Raw genomic sequence first — 21719 nt, 5'->3', positions numbered from 1 at the left:
GTGTAGAAAGAGAAGTATGGCAGTCAAGTTTTGGATGAATCCTGTCCTCGTTCTGTCCATCAGAAACGTAGCGCAATTTGATTCGACCACTTTTAGCTTCGATAATATAATGTGATGTCTCATTGGTAAAGTTAGTAATCTGGTGGCAAATAATGGAGATGCACAATTTATCGGTACCATAATGGTAGTATTAGACTTTAAAAATCCATCCGTCTAAATTCACTTCTAACATTTAAAATACTTGACTTAAATTCTAAGTCTTTTATTTTTTATTTTTTTGCCAAAACTGTATAGAATTCTAATACTGACCATCAATTGGTTTAATGGTCAAATAATGAATGGCTTATATATGCCAGCCAGAAGTTTAATACTGGTGCATAAGCGTTTGGTAAAGTTCTTTGGAAACTAGTTTAATGCCATTAGTGTTACCATTACAAATTGTACTGCTAATGAAACTATGACAAAAATGCACATGAATATATGTATAAATGCATATATGTATTTATTAAAAACCTATATCTTATCCTAATTTCATATGTTCTCATTTACTTTGTGAATATATTGTCTTTGTGCATGAAAGTTGAGTTATTTGTCTTTATTGGGAAATCACTGAACTGTATAATATTGGCTTTTCTGTAGACTCCAATAACCAACATTATTCATGGCATGGACATATTTTTAATGCATTTTTCTGCTGAAGTAGGTCCGATCTCTAAATACAAGAATAATGTTTTATTTTTTACATAGCACTTTGAATTAAGACAGAGAAGTTTTTTTTCAATTGAACCACAGGCTCTTATTTTTGGGGGTAAATTAGAAGTAGAGGCACTGTTGATAGGAACAATCCTTTGACATGTGACTGATGTCGAGTGCCAGTAAACCAATCCCCTCACAAACACCCCGAATTGATGTTTCTGTGACAGATTTGTGCAGAACCAAAACCAATCTCCTGCCAGGCTTATGGACAGATGTGTGATCTTTTTCATTTAACAAGTGCACCCCGTCATTAAGGCTCATAAATCCATGTCCTCCCGTTCCAGAGTCTCTCCCCTGTTGCCCAATAGATTTATAGAGCTCTTCATGGAAAATCAATAGTTTACTCCCATTTTTCGGGTTCTTTTTTGTGTTTTCTTTGGAGTGTGTCTCCGAGCAGATGGAGGAAGGCAGCTCTGCCTGGTCCGACCGCACTCCTGAAGATTCATTTCACTACAGGGGTGTTATGCTGCTTAGAGGGGAAGTGTTATGTGTGTCTGTGAGCAACGGAGCAAGAGAGAGGAAGGGAAAATGGAGAGGAGTATAGCCTAGCCCTAGACCCAATAATCCTAATAGAAAGAGCAGTACTGAATAAATCCATTAAATGCTCCTTATTAAACTGATTTGAATAGGCATCTGTCACGGGATGTGTGACTAGTCACCAACAACCAACAGGACAGACAGGAGCCAGTAACCCCAATGCATGTGTTTCCCCCTGCAGGTCTGTAAAAACAAATTAGCTTATAGACGTCAACTGGGGAGACCATATGCTTCTAAACTATCTCCCACACCCTCAGTTTAAACACTTACACATGATAGGAAAATGTAATGGGACAACATTCTCATAAATAAAGAATTTAAGAGTTATTTTTAGGTCTGTTCACCGGAGAAATCCACTGTTATCCCCTGAGTTTGTTTCCAATTATGTTATTACACCAGCCATCAACGGCTTGGACTGGGTTTATGAATAAACCGGATACCCGCTTGTATGTCTGTGTGTGTTTGCCCATTGAGATTATGGTTGCTAATTATGTGTACTTGTAAATATATTAAAGAAAAGATTAACAAAATGTTTTTTTTTTCTCCCTCTGTCTTCAATCCCCACTGACGAATAGCTTAACTTTTTAGTTAAGGCAATGAAATATTGTCCCAAACTTTTAAAATGTGCTTTAGTCATGGGCCATCACATGCCAGAAATAATCTAGATTTATCATTTGCTCTTTTTATACCTTAAAGGGATACTCCACTTTTTTGAAAATAGGCTCATTTTACAACTCCCCTTAGAGTTAAAAAGTTGAGTTTTACCGTTTTCGAATCCATTCAGCTGATTTTCTGATATTTAGAAGAATGTCAGTAACCAGATAGTTTCTGGTCTCATTGACTTCCATACACTGTTAGACCTTACCAGGTTTTTTTACAGTAAAATACTGGCAACACTGTTGCCAGTTATTTACTGTAGAAATGCACTAAAACTAGAGTTAACTAAAAAAAAAAATAAAACTTATTAGCTTTAGTGCATTTTTACAGTAAATAACTGGCAACAGTGTTGCCAGTTACTTACTGTAAAAATGGACTAAAACTCGAGTTAACTAATTTCTCTTGCAGAAACCAACTTAAAAGAATCAACTAAATTTATAATGCATTAATAATGTGAGCAAGGTATTATTGTGAACTTATTTAATTAGAAACAACAAGAATTAACTTTTGTAAATAAAGAGATTTTTACCAGATTCTGCAACTAACACAGTCAGTGCCTTTTAAATAAAGCAACATGCAGCGTATCATCAATGTTTGTAGATCTTCTCCTGGACTGAAGCACAGGCTCTACTCTTCAGCACAACGGTGACCCAAAAAACAAGATTTTACAGTAAACTACTGGCAACAGTGTTGCCAGTATAAACCTGTTTTATAACTTACAGTTTATTACTGTTAAAATACATTTTGTGGGAGTGTCTTTTTATCTTACACTGTTAACCCTTTCAACCCCACAGGAAAATCCACACTACAAAGACTAAAAATTAACATTGATGCAGTGTTGCAGTGAGATAATTAGGGGAATATGTAAGTGATTGTTGAGCATGAACACCTGCTGTTAACAAGCAGAATCACTGAAGAGAAGAGGAACAACAAGAACGGAAAATAGAGAAACACAAGAACTACAACTGACTTCAGCCATTACACATTATTACACTTATTATTAACCAGTATGGCTTTATTTCTGTCATACATCTATAGAAGATGTTGTTGAGATGTTTAATTAAAAATGTTTGGCTTGAAGTTACCATCATAGAGATCAGTGTTTGCTTTAGTTGGTCTGCTGATGCTGTAACATGAGATTTTCTTTAGACGCTGTGAGCTGTGTTTTGTGCAAGGCACACTTGTGCAGACACACAGTTTAGTAATGATTTGTCAAAATATGACAATCATCATATGGTCTTGTTCATTTACTAAATAATTCATTCTTACTCATTCAGAGTTTCAATCTCAACCAAAAGTGTTACATTACCACCACCGTGAAACCACAGCAATTAATTATGACTATTTGTTTTTAACATATCATACATAAACCAAAACAGCGCTACAGTGTTGTTGAAACACCAAGATATCATAATTTAGCACATTAATCTCAGTAATGGTGACAATTTTTTTTATTCATGCAGCAGTGCATGCTGGGAGTTTTATACAATCCTGGAACCCAGCATGCACTGCTGCATGGAACTTTTGAATGTTACCGTTGTTGAGATGAATATTATAATTGTTGATGTCTGTGTGTGTCTGACTTTAGCAGGATATTATTTAAATGTTTTATGTGATTACAATAGTATTCAGAAGACATGATTAACCAACATATTGATTTCGTGTTGTAGATTCTCAGATTTATTTTATAATCATTACTTAATGTAAATTTCATATTAAGCACCCATTTATTCTAAGAATACAAACTGTATAATCAGACATATCCAGAATGATCATGACATCATCACAAAAGCCAATAACACCAGATCAACTTCCTCTTGACTTTTCTTGTTACAACAAATGTGTTTTAAAACTCACTGTTAAAGCAGTCAGAATGAGATTAATGTCACAAGTCCAGGGATAAGAGACCTACTAAAGCAAATACTGATCTCCATTATGGTGACAAAAACTTTATTATTAATTAAATATCTGTTAATTCTCAACAAGAACTTTTGTACATGTATGAAATAAATAATGTTAAACTGGTTTGTAAACTGTTTTCACACTCAGTGTTGCTGGAAGTCAGTTGTAGAGCTTGTGTTTCTCTTTCTCAGTTCTTGTTTCTCTGTGCTTCAGTGATTCTGTTTATCAGGTGTTCATCAGTGTCTCAATTCACTCACTTCTTTTCATTCAAGTGGACTATATTAGTGAACTAATGTAGGGAATAGACAGTGAATGAGGGTATAGGGTGTGATTAGGAACACAGTCTCTGAGTGTTGACTTTGAGAGCTGTTAATTCACAGTATATTCCTGTAGGCTAGTTTTGTTTTCTACGGTATATAACTGTTTTAATGGAAAATGGTATGATAGTGTCAGAATTTGGCCTGTTGCCAGTATTTTACTGTAAAAAACCTGGTAAGGTCTAACAGTGTAGTAGGAAAAAAAAATTATACTATGTTATACTATTATTCACTAATGTTTTATACTATGGAAGTCAATGAGACCAGAAACTATCTCTGTTGAACTGTTTAACTCTGGGGGAGTTGTAAAATGAGCCTATATATATATATATATATATATATATATATATATATATATATATATATATATATATATATATATATAATACAGTTTGTATATTTGATTTTGATATTTTCTTGCCATTATTCATTATTTTACGTTTGATAGACTTCCTCAAAGATGCTTAGAGAGGTGTGGTGATCTTCTCCAGACAGTCACTTCAATCACTGTTCTGAATCTGGGTGTTCCTGTTCATTCACATTACTCAGTCCACTGCTTCCAAATACAACACATCAGACCTTCATTATAAACGACTACCCAAAGGGGATCTCCTGTGGGACGCCTTCCCACAGTTTACTCATCCATCTCAGTTTTCAAAGGGTTAAAATGAACTCCAGTCTGTCCATCAACAGAAAGGAGTTGTGTGACTGCACAATCACTGTTTGTGAAAAGTGGCAGATTGACTGTGTGTGAATACTTTCTCAAATCCCTTTCACCCTTTACTTCCCCCTTCTGTCTTTTATGGTGATGCAAACACGTCATCTCCTTTCAGTCACATATTTCCTTTCTCTTCCATCGATTCCGCCACTTCTCATCCTCAAGAGCTGATTGACATCTGTCCAAAAACACCCATAAACCACCGTTCAGACCTTCAAAAACAAGAGAATCCCTCAAAATTGCCAATGTAGGGAAAAGGGAAGGAGTGACTGAGTAAAAGCCCTCAATAAATGCTAGACGTATTCTTGGCCGGCTTTCGAGTTATCAGCCCACAGCGATTGAAATTTGGACTTGAACTTGCAAGCTCTTAATTTTCATGTCATGCTGTGCCTTCGTTTCCTAACTTCCTCTTACAAGACACAGCATCCGCCAGAACCAGACACAGACACAGCAAACCACCATTTCCATCTCTCACAGAGTTTACCAGGCCTTTTTATTCTACAGTCTCTGAGAGGAAGTCTCACCAAATTCACGAGTAATGTAAATTGATTGATATTTAACTGAAATGAAATGCTTTTGCATTGTCTATACACTTAACAACAGTATAACATTTAGATGCGAGCGCTCAAGTGGGAGTGTAACTGTAAGTAGTGACACTTCTAACTTACAGGGATAGTTCACCCAAAAATAAAATAATAATTGACTTACTCATTCTCATGTTGTTATGAAACCTAATTGACATTAATTCTTCTGTGGAATACAAAAGATAATATTTTGAAGAATGGTTCCATCCATAAAATAAAAGTCAATGGGATTCGACATGACTTTGGACCCCACTGACTTTCATTGTATGGACAAAAATGAAAATCTTTTCTGATCCAAAAAAAAAAAAAATCATAATGGTTTGGAACTACTTGAGGGTGAGTAAATGATTACAACTTTTAAAGACAATGTACTTTTATTTGGTGTTTGCAACTTTTGTGTTCAAAATCCATAATATGATGTAATTCCAATTAAAAGCTTTGGATGTTCCCATTTACCCATAAGATTAATCTGGCCCTGTATGCAGTGGTCCTGTATAATCTAATGGGTTGGGCAGGGCTGTATTGAACTAGATGTGTTTGGGCTAAACTGGTGCTGACCTCCATTACTGAGAGGGCAGATAGGCGTCTCATCAGTCCGTCTAACAGTGACAGCCTCGGGGCTCAAGGCCCAAGAAGGATTGCCAGTTGTAATAGAGAACAGGGCACTACTGTTAATCATGATCTGCACCATTATCTCCCTCTATTTGTCTTTCACTAATGTTTTATTTTTCTTCTCTTACAGAGTAAAGAGGTGGGCCTCCAGCTGCAGGAGGATTTGATGAAGGTCCTTAACGAGTTGTACACGGTAAGATACAAACAGAGCATAGTTGAGCGTAATTTCAGTCTGAGGCGATCATCTTTCTATAGCATTACCATTTTCTGTTTGTATCACTTTCTACCTTAAACTTCAAACGGTGTGTCGGTACATTATGTCCTCCTTTGTCTCTCTCTCTCAAAATCTCTGGTTGTTTCTATCAGCCTGCTGCAGCTATGAGGCATTGAGTCTCTGCTTCAGTCGAGTGCTTAATTTGGTCTCTTGTGGTTATATTTCAGTCAGTGTTTTTGAGGCGAGGGGTTGGCTATAGTTACATTTTCTTCTTGTTGAAAACATTTTGAGAGCATTTAGTCACTGTGTACCCCCTGTGTGTGGTTGTCCAATTTGTAGTTTTATGCCTTGAAATGGATGTTTAATGAACAAAACAATGTTTTTTCCAGATAGTCACTGAAATTCATTAGTAAGACAGAAGGACATGAACAAGTAGTGAATGATAGTAATTATAGTGTGTCAGCGAGCAATGAATAATCTGCTGGCACGTGGGTTGACTGCTTGCAGCCTACCTGAGACTCTAAAGCAGATCTATTGCTTTTGCATTGCCAAAGAGGAGCACTGCAAGTATGAGAGCTCTCCAAATGGTGATGATGCTCTCAAGACGGTAATGAACAGCAACAGTTGTGGGTCAGGAGTCTGGAATCCAGTCTCACCCTTTACTGATTGTAGTCCTTGAAGATTTTATGATATTCCAGCTATGCTGTATGTTTTATACTCCTCAACTATCAGTTGTAATAGTAAACTTTTATTTAGTCTTACTTAGTTACCACTTAATTATTTATATCATATTATAATATAAAGAGTTGTTTATAATGAACTTTTTCAGTGTTTACAAACCCTTTAATGGCAGTTAACCTTTTGTTTTAACCCTTTGTGGCAGTAAATTACTGTTTTATAGACTTGGTACTACCACAGAGACCCATGTTCCCTGGCAGAGCTGAAATTAACAGATGTGCATGGAAAATTCAGGGAAGATTCAGTTGATTTCGAAATAATGTTGCAATATGTGAATGCATCAGGGCTGCTCTCTGATGCAAAGTGTGGTGTTGCATGGGGGTTCCACACATACATGTACATGTCTTTAATTAGCGGCATAGCTAAATAATCCTAATGATTTCAGGGTTTTATTTTTACTGAAAGAAGAAATTAAGTTATAAATGCCCTTTGCACATATCTCTGTATTCCTTATTTTTGTGGGGGAGGAAGGAGTAGTTTGGGGTTTTTAGGGTGGGGTGTTCGGAGCTCAAATGTGGTAGGAGGAGAACCCATGATATTGGCTTACTTTGAATGGTGACTGGATTCCCCCCACATACAAATCCACACATGGTCTCCCGGGAAATGACTGTAACCCATTTCAATACTCTATAAAAAGTTAGCAAATCCTTTAATTAAAGAGTTAAGGATGATGAAAATAAACCTGGCACCATTTTTAGTGACATCTGTGCTTTATATGAAGAAAGGGAGGAATGAATGGAAAAGCTGATGATGATTATCTCAGCCTTTTGAACCTAAGAGGAACCTTATAGGGCCTCCAATAGTGAAAAACATGATGAAATGTGTTTCTTCACTTTTTTAACAGTGGCTAGTTCAGTTTTTCACCCAAAAATTCAATTATGTCATAATTTGTGTCTTTCCAAACTCGTATGACTCTCTTTCCTCGGTGGAGCATTTTTGGGTGACCTATTCCTTCAAGAATGGGAAAAGAGCCTGACGCTTTTTTTTGTACTTTACAAGAGCAAGCAAAGGCCATTGAGACCCACCCACATCTATGTTTGCCAAATTCCTCTTGTAAGTGTTTCCTATTAATGATGACACTGCAAAGAGCTTCCTAAATTTATTATGCCCATCATGAAGGCTGACACCCTCTTGAAAGCCAGTGAAAATGGAGGGAAATGGAGTCCATTAACTTTCTCTCTTTTAGACAATGAGTGATGGCTTGGTATCATCTCTCCAGTCTTGGCAGAGTGTTTGACTGCAAGCACAAGAATGGCGTCACTCTTTGACATTCCTCTCAAAGGCGCAGAAGTTTGGAATGAGATCCTCCCTTCAATCCCATTCCTAAATTTAGCATCTGCTGAATATACTAGCTATCAAGCTTGGTGGCATCTTCCAATCCTAGCAACAGATGACAGAGCCAAGAATCATTCAGTCTCGCTTTAAACTTAGATGTTAACTGTTCATTATAGGGGTCATATCATTTTATCTGCAATTTGCTGTATTTTTTATTTTATTTAATAAAATATGAATAAATAGTCATTTATTTGTATATGACCCCTTCAAAGTGCCGTATGGTTTGCAGTTCACCTACTGTGTTTTCCTCGTAGCAGTTTATTTGAGTCGGTTGTGTTGCGAATAACTGTGTGCTGTTAAAGGTGAGAGGTCACCAGTTCAGATGTCTTCCTATTTCAATCGGATTTTTCTCTGTAATCTCTTTTTAAGCTGCCTTCATGAGCATGACCACCTGTAAGGAACCCTTATTTAAACAAACCACCAGTCTGACAAATATGTATACTTATTTTACCATCATATTTATTTGCAAAATACAGCTAATCACTTTTAAAACTACATCTCAGCACACGTTTCATGGTTTGTTCAATGTAGGAAGGAAATGGGCTTGAGATATGGGGCCTGAATGGATTTGTCCATGGGCCCATACCGACATGTAAATTAGCCCATGCCTCAACTCCAAATCGTGCCTAGATTGGCCCCACCATGAAAGAGTCTATGCTAAAACTTTATGCACATTTAATGTACGTTTCCTCTTCCTCGCTGCAAAGGTGATGAAGACCTATCACATGTACAACATGGACAGCATCAACGCCGAGAGCAAGCTGAAGGATGCGGAGAAGCAAGAAGAGAAGCAGATGAGCCGCAACGTCCGACACGAGGACAGGCAGACCCCGCGCTCACCGGACTCCCTCACCAGCATCAAGATCGAGGAGAAACATGTACGCCGCAGCTCCGTCAAGAAGATTGAGAAGATGAAGGAGAAGGTGAGCAGCGGGATCAGAGAGTTCAAATGTGAAGGGGTTAATGGAAGGAGATATCAGAGTCTTCTTGAACAGTTTAGGCAGAGAATGTGGAGGAAAGGTGAACGTGGGCAGAAGAAGAATGAACAGATGAAGGGGGGTTTCAGAGAAATGGGAAAGGTGATGGAGTGGGAGTTGAGAGAGAGAGGAAAGGAGCTTTAACCACTGCCAGATGGTGTTGAGGGTCCTAAACCTGATCTTAGATAGCTTTAATGACCTGTTGATAGTGGTTTATCCAATGTATACACGCATCAGATATGTAATCCATGCTTATCATGGCTAAATAATACTATGCTTATGAATTGCATGATTTTGAATGGTCAATCACAGCATTCTACAGTCAAATAAAATGTGATCAATAGTGGTCTTTTCATGTCAATGAAATATAATAACATTTAAAATGAATGAATGAATTAATTAATTAAACCAGAAATTGGTTTATTTATATATTTATTTTGTACTGTAAGTAGCAGCGTAACACACAGTATAGACATACAAAATAAACATTTTTAGGGTAAGACAAGGCTTAATTGGTTTGAATGTTGATATAGTGATCTTGCACTCCCGTATTTCTGAGATTCCTGGCTGCGAATTCCAGAAATTTCTAATTCGATATGGTAGTCCTTAGCACTAAACGGGAGCTCAATTCATCCAAATGAATGGCTCCACCATGACTGTATACACTGTGTTGTAGAATGTCATTTGATGATGTAATGAGATGACATGCGGTCAGGGGTCAAGCATTAGCATGTCTGGGACAGATATTGTTGTCAATCCATGTCTTTGTTCTTCTGGAGTCCTCTGGTTACCATCTCTGTCCAGTACCACCAGCTTACAGAATGAATGATGGGATCATCACTGGGTTGTTCCAGGGCCACCTCTGTTTCCACAAGACCAACAGCAACTCCTCTATGTGGATCCCACTAGAGAGAGTCTGTGGTCATTCCAGCAGCATTTGCAGATGGAAATAGAGTGTAGTTTGTGGTGGCAGCTCTAACATTACTATATTCAGGCCAGGGAGAGCTAGTAGAAGCTAAACAAGGTGCCATCCATCATGATCTTATGTTTGATTTTAGCTTTAAAGGTTTTGTTTACTCAAAAATAAGAGGTCTGTCATAATTTACATACAATCTGGCTGTTCCAAACCGCTTATGCTTTTATTTTTTTACACAAAAAACTTTAATTAGATGTTTTTCACATATTCACATGACATGGGTTTGACTTTGTAATCTTTGATTGCGCAACAGTAGCGAACCAATGACGTTTATAAGTGTTTACATACTAGTTTTATGATGATTTTGGTACTTGTTTTGGAGCCTGACAGCCTGTAATCACATTGAATATGTCCCTTTCTGTTGTTGTCTCATTCTCCTGTTTTTACCTTTTATACTCAGCGGCAAGCAAAATACACCGAGAACAAGCTGAAAGCCATCAAGGCCAGGAATGAGTACCTTCTTGCTCTGGAGGCCACCAACAGCTGTGTCTTCAAATACTACATCCATGACCTGTCTGACCTCATCGATGTAAGTCCACCTTTATATCGCACCTAGCTTTAATATAGCCTTCACTATAGCCAGTTTGTGAAACTTTGTATTTTGTACACTTGTACATACAAGTGTTCTTGTGTGTTGTTATAAAGAAATGTATACAAAAAACACTTTTGTATTCCTCCTTAACCCTGTTGATATTTGACATTATGATGCATTTAAGCTCTTGGTGTAATTTTAGCACTATTATTTATGTGCTATTCTAGTTTATATTAATATTTTAAATTAGCTTTTTTATATTTACAATTTTAATTTTAAATTTAGTCATTTTATAATGTGCTTTTGTCTAAGGGATAATAATACTTCAACTTAAAGGGATTTTTCACCCAAAAATGAAAATTCTGTCATCATTTACTCACCCTCATGTTGCCCCAAACTTGTACAGTATGAGTTTCTCTTTTCTTCATTTTTGGTTGAACTATCCCTTTAAACTTATTTCAGTTAGTTGCCAAGATAACTTTTCTAATTTTTTATTTGAGTTTAAGTTTGTCCATCTAATATTTATATTTTATTTATTTAAGCTTTATTTCATAATAATTTTAATAAAGTTCAATTAGAATTACTGTTCAAACAGTAATAACACTGGTTTGAACTAGTTTGTTGAGAGTAATTAAAAACTTATGCTAAACAAATACCTGAAAAATATTATAAATTAACAAGCTTTGAGCAGATGAATGACACATTCTGTTCTGTCTTGTTCTTGTTCTGCTGCGTTCCAGGCAGGTTTTTGAGCACGTAAATAACGATTTCAAACCACGACTCACGACTTTGTAGCATTCCAGGCCAGTCACGCCAAACTACCTGAGCGTAAGGAATTGTGGTAGCTAGATGTAAACAAACCAGTATGGCGGACCTTACAGGGCTTATGTGCATGTGTAATAATTTCTGTCGCTAAAGGTGAAACTGAGGAGGAAAAACACCGCATAAGGAAAGATAAGCTGTTTTACGTTTTATTTTACTATATTTGTAAATGTTGGTATTAATTTATCCTTGCACTCAATGGACTGAAAACTAGTTAACGTTATATTGTCCTAAAGTGTTTTCTCACCGTGCCATTGTTGTTTTGTATGGTTTCGCGGGCTATGTGACGTCAGAGCTCGTAACTGGGAGTACATCGATCTAGTACGAATTCACGGGTGGGAAGTCACGGGTTTGACTGCCGTTACAGTGCCTTTTCACGGGTATAAGGTTGGAAAAACACGGGTTACAGGTTGCATTTGTTAACCTTCATCCACCAGTGTCTAGTTAGTTCCCACGTTTACCCTGTGTATATATATTCTCCCCGTTCAGTTCAGTCCCTTGTTGGTTATTGTTCGTGTGTGCATGTTTCATGCTTCACGCTGTTACATGAAACCTTCTCTTCGTTTGGAATTACCCTCGTCTGTCTGTTCCTTTTGCTAAGCCGTGACAATAATGCAATGAAACTCACACAAATTGTATTTTTAACTGCATAAGAATGCATAAGAAATGATTACACTAAACTCAATGTAAATCTGCTATAATTAAATAATAATTTCATACATTTTTTTTTTGCAAAAATGATTTAATTATTTATTAAGTAATCAAATTGCACAATTTAGAAAGTGTAAATAACTTGATGTATAGAAAATGTACAAAAATGAAACATGTTAACGTGATAATGTCAAATGCAATAAAGCATAGAGACCTTCCGGTCATGTGAGAGCCAACCGGTTACCCTGGTACTTTTTTATAATCTGTGCAACCCTTAAAGGACGTTTAAATGTAATGCCCTGAATATGCCCATTTATAAAGTGTCCCACAATGTAGTAATTCCCTCTGACAGTGTTCTGCCTCATCGGGCTTCTTTCTTCGTGTGTGACCCTGAAAGTAGACCTACTGTACAGCAGCCCCTTGTGTGAGCACCGCAAGAGGGCCCACTTGTCCCACCCTGTCAGCATCAGACTCCTAACAAGGCACCTAGAAAGTGGTGAAATCTCCTCCTCATATTACCCTCAATTGCGGGATACAGGGGCCCACATTACATGACGTCCTCTTCTCTGAATGAGGATGATGGATTTAGTCTGAGCAGTCTTTCATTTGAAGCATTCAGAGCGTGGAAGTTGTAACCTAAAGTGTTTTTCTTAGCGAGTTTTCAGGTCAGACTAATATTATTAATCACATTAGTAATAATATTCATATTTTTATTTAGCACTAATAAAAAAGCACTTGAATGTACCTTGTTGCTTTGGATGAAAGTCTTGTGGATGAAATGTTGTGCTTTACTCTTGATTTAACTGCCTTTCTCAACATAAAATTTCCATTTGCAGCTTGAAATACCAACCAAGTGCCCTTTTTTTCTTCCCCTCTCTCAGTGCTGTGACCTAGGCTACCATGCCAGCCTGAGCCGTGCACTGCGTACCTACCTCTCGGCTGAATTTAACGTTGAGACTTCTAAGCACAGTGGTCTGGAGACCATCGAAAATGCTGCAGAGAACCTAGAGGCCAACGCAGACAAACAAAGGCTCATGGAGACCTACAACAACGTCTTTTGCCCTCCGATGCGCTTCGATTTCCAGTCTCACATGGGTGATATGGTCAGTTGGTGTGATTATTATTCGTTAAGACATGACACTGCTGAAATGAAGTAATGGAATATGCACAGGTGGTAATTGTTTTCATGCCCAAAGCAATATACCAACAGCGGAGTCACACTGTGTGTAAACAATGACACAGACATTCTTAAGCAATTGAGTGCAGCTTTGCTGTTGCCAAATGCTTTTGCTCCAATATACTGTATTAAAAATCTTGATGATATCAGGAAATCAGCTCGGAGAGGATGTGTCCTGCTGTTACATGAGACTCTTGCAAGACTGTTTTGCATGTCCAAACATACCCAGACACTTCTAGAGGAACTAAGCATTTCTCAATCAGGTGTTGCACAGTGACAGACATGCCTGGTGAGAGACCTCAGTTGCTTCAGCCCTGTGTTATTATATGCTGTCATTAGACTTGTCAGGGTTGGTTGAACATTAAACATGTGAAAATTAAACTGGGATAAGAGGAAGAATTTTTAACATTGAAAAAATTACTCGCTACAGCTCTCCTAAAAGTTAACGTTTTTAATTGGATTAGATATTTCCTCATTAAATCAATCAACAGTTGATTCAACGATTGCTGTGTTGAGCTTTAAGATGCTGTTTGTGTTTAGCTGACCTTGCATCAGGGTCCTGGATATTAACAGAGCAGCTGGTTTTCCCCAGTGCACATGCACCCTATCTTGTGTTCAACCCTTAGGAATAGGGTGGACCAAAGGGAGCAAGATGTTCCCCTGCTGATAGGGGGGAGAGAGAGAGATCATGAAAGAGAGCGAACGAGATGTCACTCTGGGACATTAGTTGTATGATCACTGCTGGATGATATGGTTTTGCTTCAGTTCCCCTTCATTCTGTGTTTCTCAAACTCTTTCTTCTCTCTTTCTCCATCAGGTGGGACATATGTGTGCCCAGCCGCCTGTGCAGGTTGAGCTTATCCAGAGATGCCAGCAGCTACTGTCCCGCCTGTCCACACTGAAGATAGAGAATGAAGAGGTGATGTACATATGGCCGAATAAATACAAGAAACATACTCATATACATACTGTCACTAAAATATAGGCACTGAAAAACACATGCCTACATACATAACGTCTGCAAACATACAAGACCTGTACGTTTGTACTCTTTGAGATTCGACTACAATCATCTCTTCAAGAGTTGTGTACACGTACCTTTACCTAAAACAAACCCATGACCTTGGCGTTACATTCATAAAATTCAGTTTTAATTCGGTTTTAAACACATTCCCTTGTCTAATTTGATAAAATGTAAAGTCTACCAATAGGAGTGTTGCTCTGTTGCAAAATTATCTTTAAACATGTATGTTGAAATCCAACAACTGAAAATGTAAAGGAAGTCTGCTGATTCTGTCTGGACTTCCACATAAGTCACTTTAATGCGTTTTAAATGGGATTGCTTGGGAGGTAGTGTAACATAGTCATTGGATTTATGTTAGTGTTTCGATTATGTAACTTTCTCCAAGCTCTGTTTATTTTAATTTTTATTTAATGTATCTTGTACACAGACTTTTGTGATATTTAAGAAACCGAACATTAGTTTCTCTCACTGGAAAAAAAATCATTTACTTAATCAACATTTTGGAATTGTCTTCCATTAAAAATATTTATACATTATACATTAAAAACACATTTACTTAAAATTGTATTATTTTATTTTTTTATTAGTCTCATTCTAAATTATTTATTTCTTGTTTTAAAATATTAATCTACCAAAATGTAGTGAGATTTATGCTCATAAATAATACAATAACAAATTAGCCAGTGGGGTAAAACGTCTCAATATCTTATGAAATTTTGCTCCTGAAGTACATATTTCTTGTTGCTGAAAAACTAAACAAAAATACTAATAAAAAAGGATTTAATGCAGTGCACTATTGTGTGGGAAATGAAATGTCTTGATTACAGCAGGAGAAATTGCTGTTTTGCTCACATATTCTGTTTGAAATAGGTGAAGAAGACTATGGAGGCCACTCTACAGACCATCCAGGACATGGTGACCATTGAGGACTATGATGTGACTGACTGTTTTCACCATAGTAACTCAATGGAGTCAGTCAAGTCCACTGTGTCTGAGTCTTTCATGAGCAAACCCAGCCTTGCCAAGAGACGAGCCAACCAGCAGGAGACAGAACAGTTCTACTTCACGGTAAATGAGATGGAGAGGGAGAGAAACCAGTTAAATATGAGGTCACACGGTTTAAGAAAGGGTATGGTGGATTGGATGGTGGGAAATCTGTTGCTGGGAGCATGGAAGGACTTGAAGAGAAATGGGAAGAGACGGGTGATGAGAAGAGAGATAAGAAATTAAATGTTTGAGATACAGCTTAATGTCCTCTCTTCTCTATCAGAGTCTTTTAAGAAGCCTTTGATACAGAAGACAACAATTAGAGAAGACTGCTGCAGTTGACTGCTCTTCATTGATCTGTCCTTGTTTGTAGACCACTGAAACAATGTTGCATTGAAATTCTCAACAAATAACATTACAGAGGTATTTGTTCTTTAGAAAGATTTGACAAAATACCCAGAACGCTTTTTTAGTCACATAACAATGCCCTGGGAATCACAAAAAACACATTGGGTGAGTTTATAGGGAAGAATGTGGTAACACGTTGTCAACATGAATGTGTCTCAGTAACTATGAGATTTAAAAAAAAAATATATATATATATACTAAATTAATTCTTGTTTTCCCGGTTTTTTTCTAACTGAACAAAAATGATTGTGTCTTTACATAAATTGTTTTTTTCTGAAATAAACCTGCTTTGAAAAAATCTAAACAAAATTCATACAGTAACAAAAGGACAGTGATTTTCCATTCACTCTGGTCTAATATGACAATCATTGAATATTATCAATATGACCAATGAAGGCACACAATTAGCAAGCAGAGGTTTTGTCACTTGATGTTGTACAGGCTGTTTTAGCAAATCTGCTTCATCAGGTCATAACCTTGATGTTTTCCTCCTCTATACATCTCCTTTTCTCTTCTTTCTCTTTAATTCCCTATGTACATTCAGTTTTTCTCTTTCTCTGCCAAAAGCACTAGTGCATGGCTCTATGTCTTGGCTATCCTTCCTGTGTCTGCATGAGTGTTATGCTGGTATGGCTGTGATATATGATGGATGAAATTGTAAGCATCTGTCCACCCACCCATTCGCTCTGCAGTTCGGGTTTCTCTTCATCAGTCTCCTGAACCCTCTATCTGTCTCTCTGCTGTCAGGTTTCCATCAGGTCAGGGTTCTTGCCCCCAAAGAGCCATAAGCTATTAGAGCACATAGATCCAGTGTCTCCCTGTGCTCCAGTGGATATGAAATGAATGTTTACGCCAACAAGATGTATAGTCTCAACACTGCACAGCAAATTGAAATGGGTGGAGGAAGGATCCTTTGCCAGAAAGTGGAGAAAAGGAATGATGATTGATTGTACTGCTCACTTAATAGCTATCCAAATGAAATTTCTGTGAGATGTGTTGAGATGATCTTGCAGTTGTGCTCGAGTTTAAATGCTTTATATTTTCTGTTTCAGAAACTGAAGGAGTTTCTGGAGGGCAGGAACCTCATCACCAAACTACAGGCTAAACATGAACTGATCCAAAAGACTCTGGGAGAAAGTGAGTAATCTTTATCGAGTGATGTGTGCATGTGTTTTTGGGGACTCAATTGGAAAAAAAAATCTTGTGGGTGTAATATTGCTTTTATACAGCAGTTCAATAAGCAAAATAGTCATATTGAGTAACTTGCATTCAAAATGAGGTCAAAGCAGAATCATCCATTGTACTTCTCAAAGCAACACATAGTAGAGTTGTTTTCTTCCTTAATAAATCAGTATTTTGAATAAACTGGTTTTGAAAATGATTCAGTGTGACTCATTCATAAAGACCGTAGATATATTTACATGCAGTCAAATAATCAGTTAGTAATCAGGTTGATGACTCAATCAGACTGAAAATATTTCATGTAAACGGCTCAACCGAATCTGAAATTGGATTGGAGTGCATGTAAACATATCTAGTCACTTTTAAAGCAGTGTTTTTGAATAAATCAGTTGAGTGAATGATTCAACTGACTCAGTCACTGTGTTTAGTTCCTGAATGAGTACGTTTGTTTTTGAATGAATCATTTGAGTGAATGATGGGATCTTGAACTAATACCGTAGGACTGTTCTAACAATTCTCAACAATCAAATTATTTTTTTTTAATTATCATTATTTTTTTAACGGGTTGGATAGGGTGATGCACGTGTGGGATGTTGCAGTGTCAGGCAGAGAGGGTACTGAGCTGACCGTGTGTGTTAGCTTGAGAATGGTACAGATGTCATCAGTCTCATATGAGCCTGAAGCTTTAACAGCACAGTGCGGCTCAGTACTGTCCTCTGGGCCATAGGCATGATCTTATCCACTTGCTTATTGGCAGGCCTTGATGGTGGAGGTCAAAGGTCATGTGCCATGCTACAAGACAGACAAAATAAATCTGAAGAGAGAAGAGCACAGCGGGGATTTCCTGGAGTGTTTTTCACTCTGATGTACCTCCCACGTTCATTCCTCAAGACTGAACAGAACTGTCAGTTAGGACAGCCAGTGAACAGGAAATGAAACTGAGAGAATCAGACTGATGGAACAGATGATAACGAAGCGATAATTATGCATGATGAGGAGAGTAATGGTGTTGATTACTCTATCGAGGAATAACCAGCGCCATCTGAGACTAGTGCAGTCAGAAACATGATTTAAAAATTTTGATATGAAGTAATCATTTTGTACATATTAACTTTCTCCCTCAATTGGAACTTGCACTGTTCTAATAATGTGATAATAGCCAGTGATAATATTAACATTTTGGCCTGATAATAGCACTACTGGTCAAAAGTTGTTGTTTTTTTTTCTCTGAAATACAGAAAAATCATAATATAGTGAAACAATTTGTATTACAATTTAAAAGAACCGTTTCTATTTTCTATTTTCAGCAGCCATTACTCTAGTCTTCAGTGTCACATGATCATTCAGAGATCTTCTTAAGATGCTATATTATTATAATGTACAATAAGAAAAAAATAAAGATTTCTAAAGATTTTAACTGTGGCATTTAACTGTGTTTGTTGTGTTTTTAGCAAGCATTAGATGCAAATGTAAACTATATGTAACATTTTGTAGAAAATAGCATGTAGAATTTAATATACAAAACCGGTATTAAAGGGATACTCCACTTTTTTTGGAAATAGGCTCATTTGACAGCTCCCTCAGAGTTAAACAGTTGGGTTTCACCATTTTCGAATCCATTCAGTCGATTTTCTGATATTTAGAAGAATATCAGTAACCAGACAGTTTCTGGTCTCATTGACTTCCATAGTAGGAAAAAATATATACTATGGTAGTCAGTGAGACCAGAAACTGTCTGGTTATTGATATTCTTCTAAATATCAGAAAATCGGCTGAGTGGATTCGAAAGCGGTAAAATGTAACTGTTTAACTCTGAGGGAGTTGTAAAATGAGCCTATTTCCGAAAAAAGTGGAGTATCCCTTTAAAGGGTATTATACTCCGCCCAAAAATGAAAAGTCTGTCATCATTTACTCATCCTCAAGTTGTTGCAAACCTGAATGAGTTTCTTACTTCTGCTGAACACAACGGAAGATATGTTGAAGAACGATTGGAACCAACAGTTGCTTCGTTGGCACCACTGACTTCCGTAGTAGAAAAGAAATACTATGGAAGTCAATGGTGCCAAAGTTCCAATCGTTCTTCAAAATATCATGCTTTGTGTTCAGCAGAAGTAAGAAACTCAAACAGGTTTGCAACAACTTGGGGGTGAGTAAATGATGACAGAATTTTCATTTGTGGGTGTATTATCTCTTTAATCATTACTGATAATCAACTCCAGCATTATAGGAATGAGTTCTGCAGTGACAAACACCACTCATTTTTTCTTCAGAGCATCAGGATCTTCATCCACTGGGGGATTTCAAGTGATGTAATCATTTATTGAATTTGTTGATTACATTTAAAACATATTAGTTATTCACAGGCTGTCTTAGTCATTTTTTCCACTAAAAATGCCTCAGTAAATCCGGCCTTACAGTGCGGGTACAGTGTGTGCATCCCCAGCTGTTACTTTAGCACAGATTGAGGGGAACAAAGTGGTTTAGACGATTAGCTCATTGATGTCTGTTACACGTTTGTCATTTGCTGAGTCAAACTACATGCTGTGATGTCGCTGAATGTGTTTGGAGGGGAATATGTGGATATAGGGTCACGTCCCACAGGAAGCACAGACAAGAAGCGGGACGAGTTTTATATTCCCATAGGAAACCATTTCCAGCTGTGGCCTCTTCCTCACACATTCAGCTTCCTTCTAACAGTTTCCCTCTCTCTTTTCCTTGTTTTTCCTTCTTGTATCTCTACCTTTAGGTCAGAAGACCGACTACTGCCTCGCCAGGTGAGTGCTTTGGGAAACCCACAAACAAGACGAAAACCATTTACACGCAAAAAAATAATTTAGCACACATGCAGATGTTTCAAGGCCATTTATAGATGAATATCTTGTCCAGACATAATCATCTTTTATTCACATCTGCTGATTTATTTATTGAGGCCAGGGGAAGGTGATTTACTCTCCAGTTATAATTGAGTACGGAAATGGGAACGGACCTTTAAACAAGAGTTCACAGAAGAGACACAAAACAAGCGCTTTCACAACAAATATTAATGAATGTTAGTACTGTGTGTGTGTTTGTTTAAATCCAGTGTATTAAAATAGGATCTTTCTCAGGAGGGTCATTTCTACTGGTCTATTGGCCACAGACAGATTGTGAAGTGAAAATTAGAGCATTTTGAGGGAAAATGATCCTGACAGAGCTTCTCTTTCTTTCTCTCTATCTCTCTCTCTCTCTCTCTCTCTCCTGCTTTCTCAGTGGACGGAGGAACTCCACTCTGCGGAAACAGGTATTTATCATCACTGGCTGGTAAAATTGATGAACTGACATTGAGATTCTTATTCAAACAATGCTGGATTTATGCACAGAAATGTATAATGTATCTTTTTTTTTATTAATTAATTAATAATAGTTATTGTTATTGAAATGCAAATTCTGTGCGAGACTACTTAGTGTATCTGTATAATTATCTATACACTTCCATGTGCATGTATTAAAGGCAAGTAATATAACCGTAATATGCCTAACCGAACAAAAGGACCCACTGCATCCCCTCATTTGACCAACCTAATGTCCATGTCGCCCTCTAGTGAAGGATAATGATATAAGAGCAATGTTCTGTGTTTAGAAGTCAAATGATTTTTGAGAAACATAAGATTTATAGGTAAAAATGAATACAAAAAAAGCTTTATATTCATGTAAGCATGTATTTGAGAGTGATCTCCGAGGAGTAGTTCAGGCCAGACGTGGCCCAAATTCCGCTTCGCTTAGCCGTTTCCTGTTCACCCAAATAAACAAAAGGAAGCTGTGGCGAGAAGCTGTCTCCTAGCAACCGTTGCCCCATTCCCCCATGACTCAAACTGTGCTGCTTTTCCATCCCTTCTAAATTCTGTTTGATGCTTGCCTCCTTTTGCAAATATTTATTATTATTTGAGTCCCGTGCCGAGTAACAGAGACCCTTGTTCAGAAAGGTCCCCCCCCTCATATCCACCCTTCCCCCAGAATCATCTGAACAGACCTGCATATTTTCTCCTTCATATTTTACTTTCTATTTTTTTTTTCTTCTTTCCTTCTCTTAGGAGTCCAGCCAAATCATTCCCCTGATGGTGGAGAGTTGTATTCGCTTCATCAGTCGACACGGTGAGCTTGCTCTCTCTTTCCTTTTCTTGCCAAAAGCACTATTGCTATGTCGCTCTCTGGACTTTAACTCATGAAATAAACAAAGTGTTCTGTTCCGCTTCATTTATTTGCAGTATATACCACTTCCATTCCTTTTGCACTATCCATTTTCCCCCTCTTTTTAGCATCAGAGGATTCATCGTTATTTCGTCCGAATTAAAACTAAACAAGATAATGCTATTTTTTTTTTTTTACATATTTTGGAAAATAAATAAATCTTATATTATTTTTTACCAGGGTTCCCAATGTCATTACCTAATGTCATGGAAATATCAAGGCAATTTTAAAACTGATTTGCAGACCTGGAAAAGTAATTGAAGTGAATAAATACTTGGAAAAGTCTCTAGTGAATATACATTTTTCTGGTTATGGTCTGCTTAAAATATTTAACTGGTTAGAAATTACTTCTGATTTAATAAAATGGTATTTAAAAAAATATTTGA

The 21719-nt window shown here is 37.2% G+C and overlaps 1 protein-coding gene across 3 annotated transcripts in view; it reads left to right on the top strand.

Moving 5' to 3' along the window:
* The window catches only part of srgap2 (SLIT-ROBO Rho GTPase activating protein 2), a 99432-nt gene that overhangs the window by 65729 nt on the left and 11984 nt on the right, over positions 1 to 21719 (top strand). For all 3 annotated transcript variants that reach the window (XM_039673546.2, XM_039673544.2, XM_039673545.2), the window contains 10 exons: positions 6214 to 6276; positions 9078 to 9293; positions 10724 to 10852; positions 13210 to 13431; positions 14323 to 14424; positions 15400 to 15597; positions 16977 to 17061; positions 19853 to 19880; positions 20356 to 20386; positions 21177 to 21237. In XM_039673546.2, the coding sequence (XP_039529480.1) occupies positions 6214 to 6276; positions 9078 to 9293; positions 10724 to 10852; positions 13210 to 13431; positions 14323 to 14424; positions 15400 to 15597; positions 16977 to 17061; positions 19853 to 19880; positions 20356 to 20386; positions 21177 to 21237 (1135 nt within the window). The remainder of the gene's footprint in view (positions 1 to 6213; positions 6277 to 9077; positions 9294 to 10723; positions 10853 to 13209; positions 13432 to 14322; positions 14425 to 15399; positions 15598 to 16976; positions 17062 to 19852; positions 19881 to 20355; positions 20387 to 21176; positions 21238 to 21719) is intronic.

This window comes from Pimephales promelas, chromosome 21, assembly GCF_988280905.1.
Source record: "Pimephales promelas chromosome 21, fPimPro1.hap1.1, whole genome shotgun sequence".
NCBI classification, from domain to species: Eukaryota; Metazoa; Chordata; class Actinopteri; order Cypriniformes; family Leuciscidae; genus Pimephales; species Pimephales promelas.
This window is presented reverse-complemented; position numbering and strand designations above follow the sequence as displayed.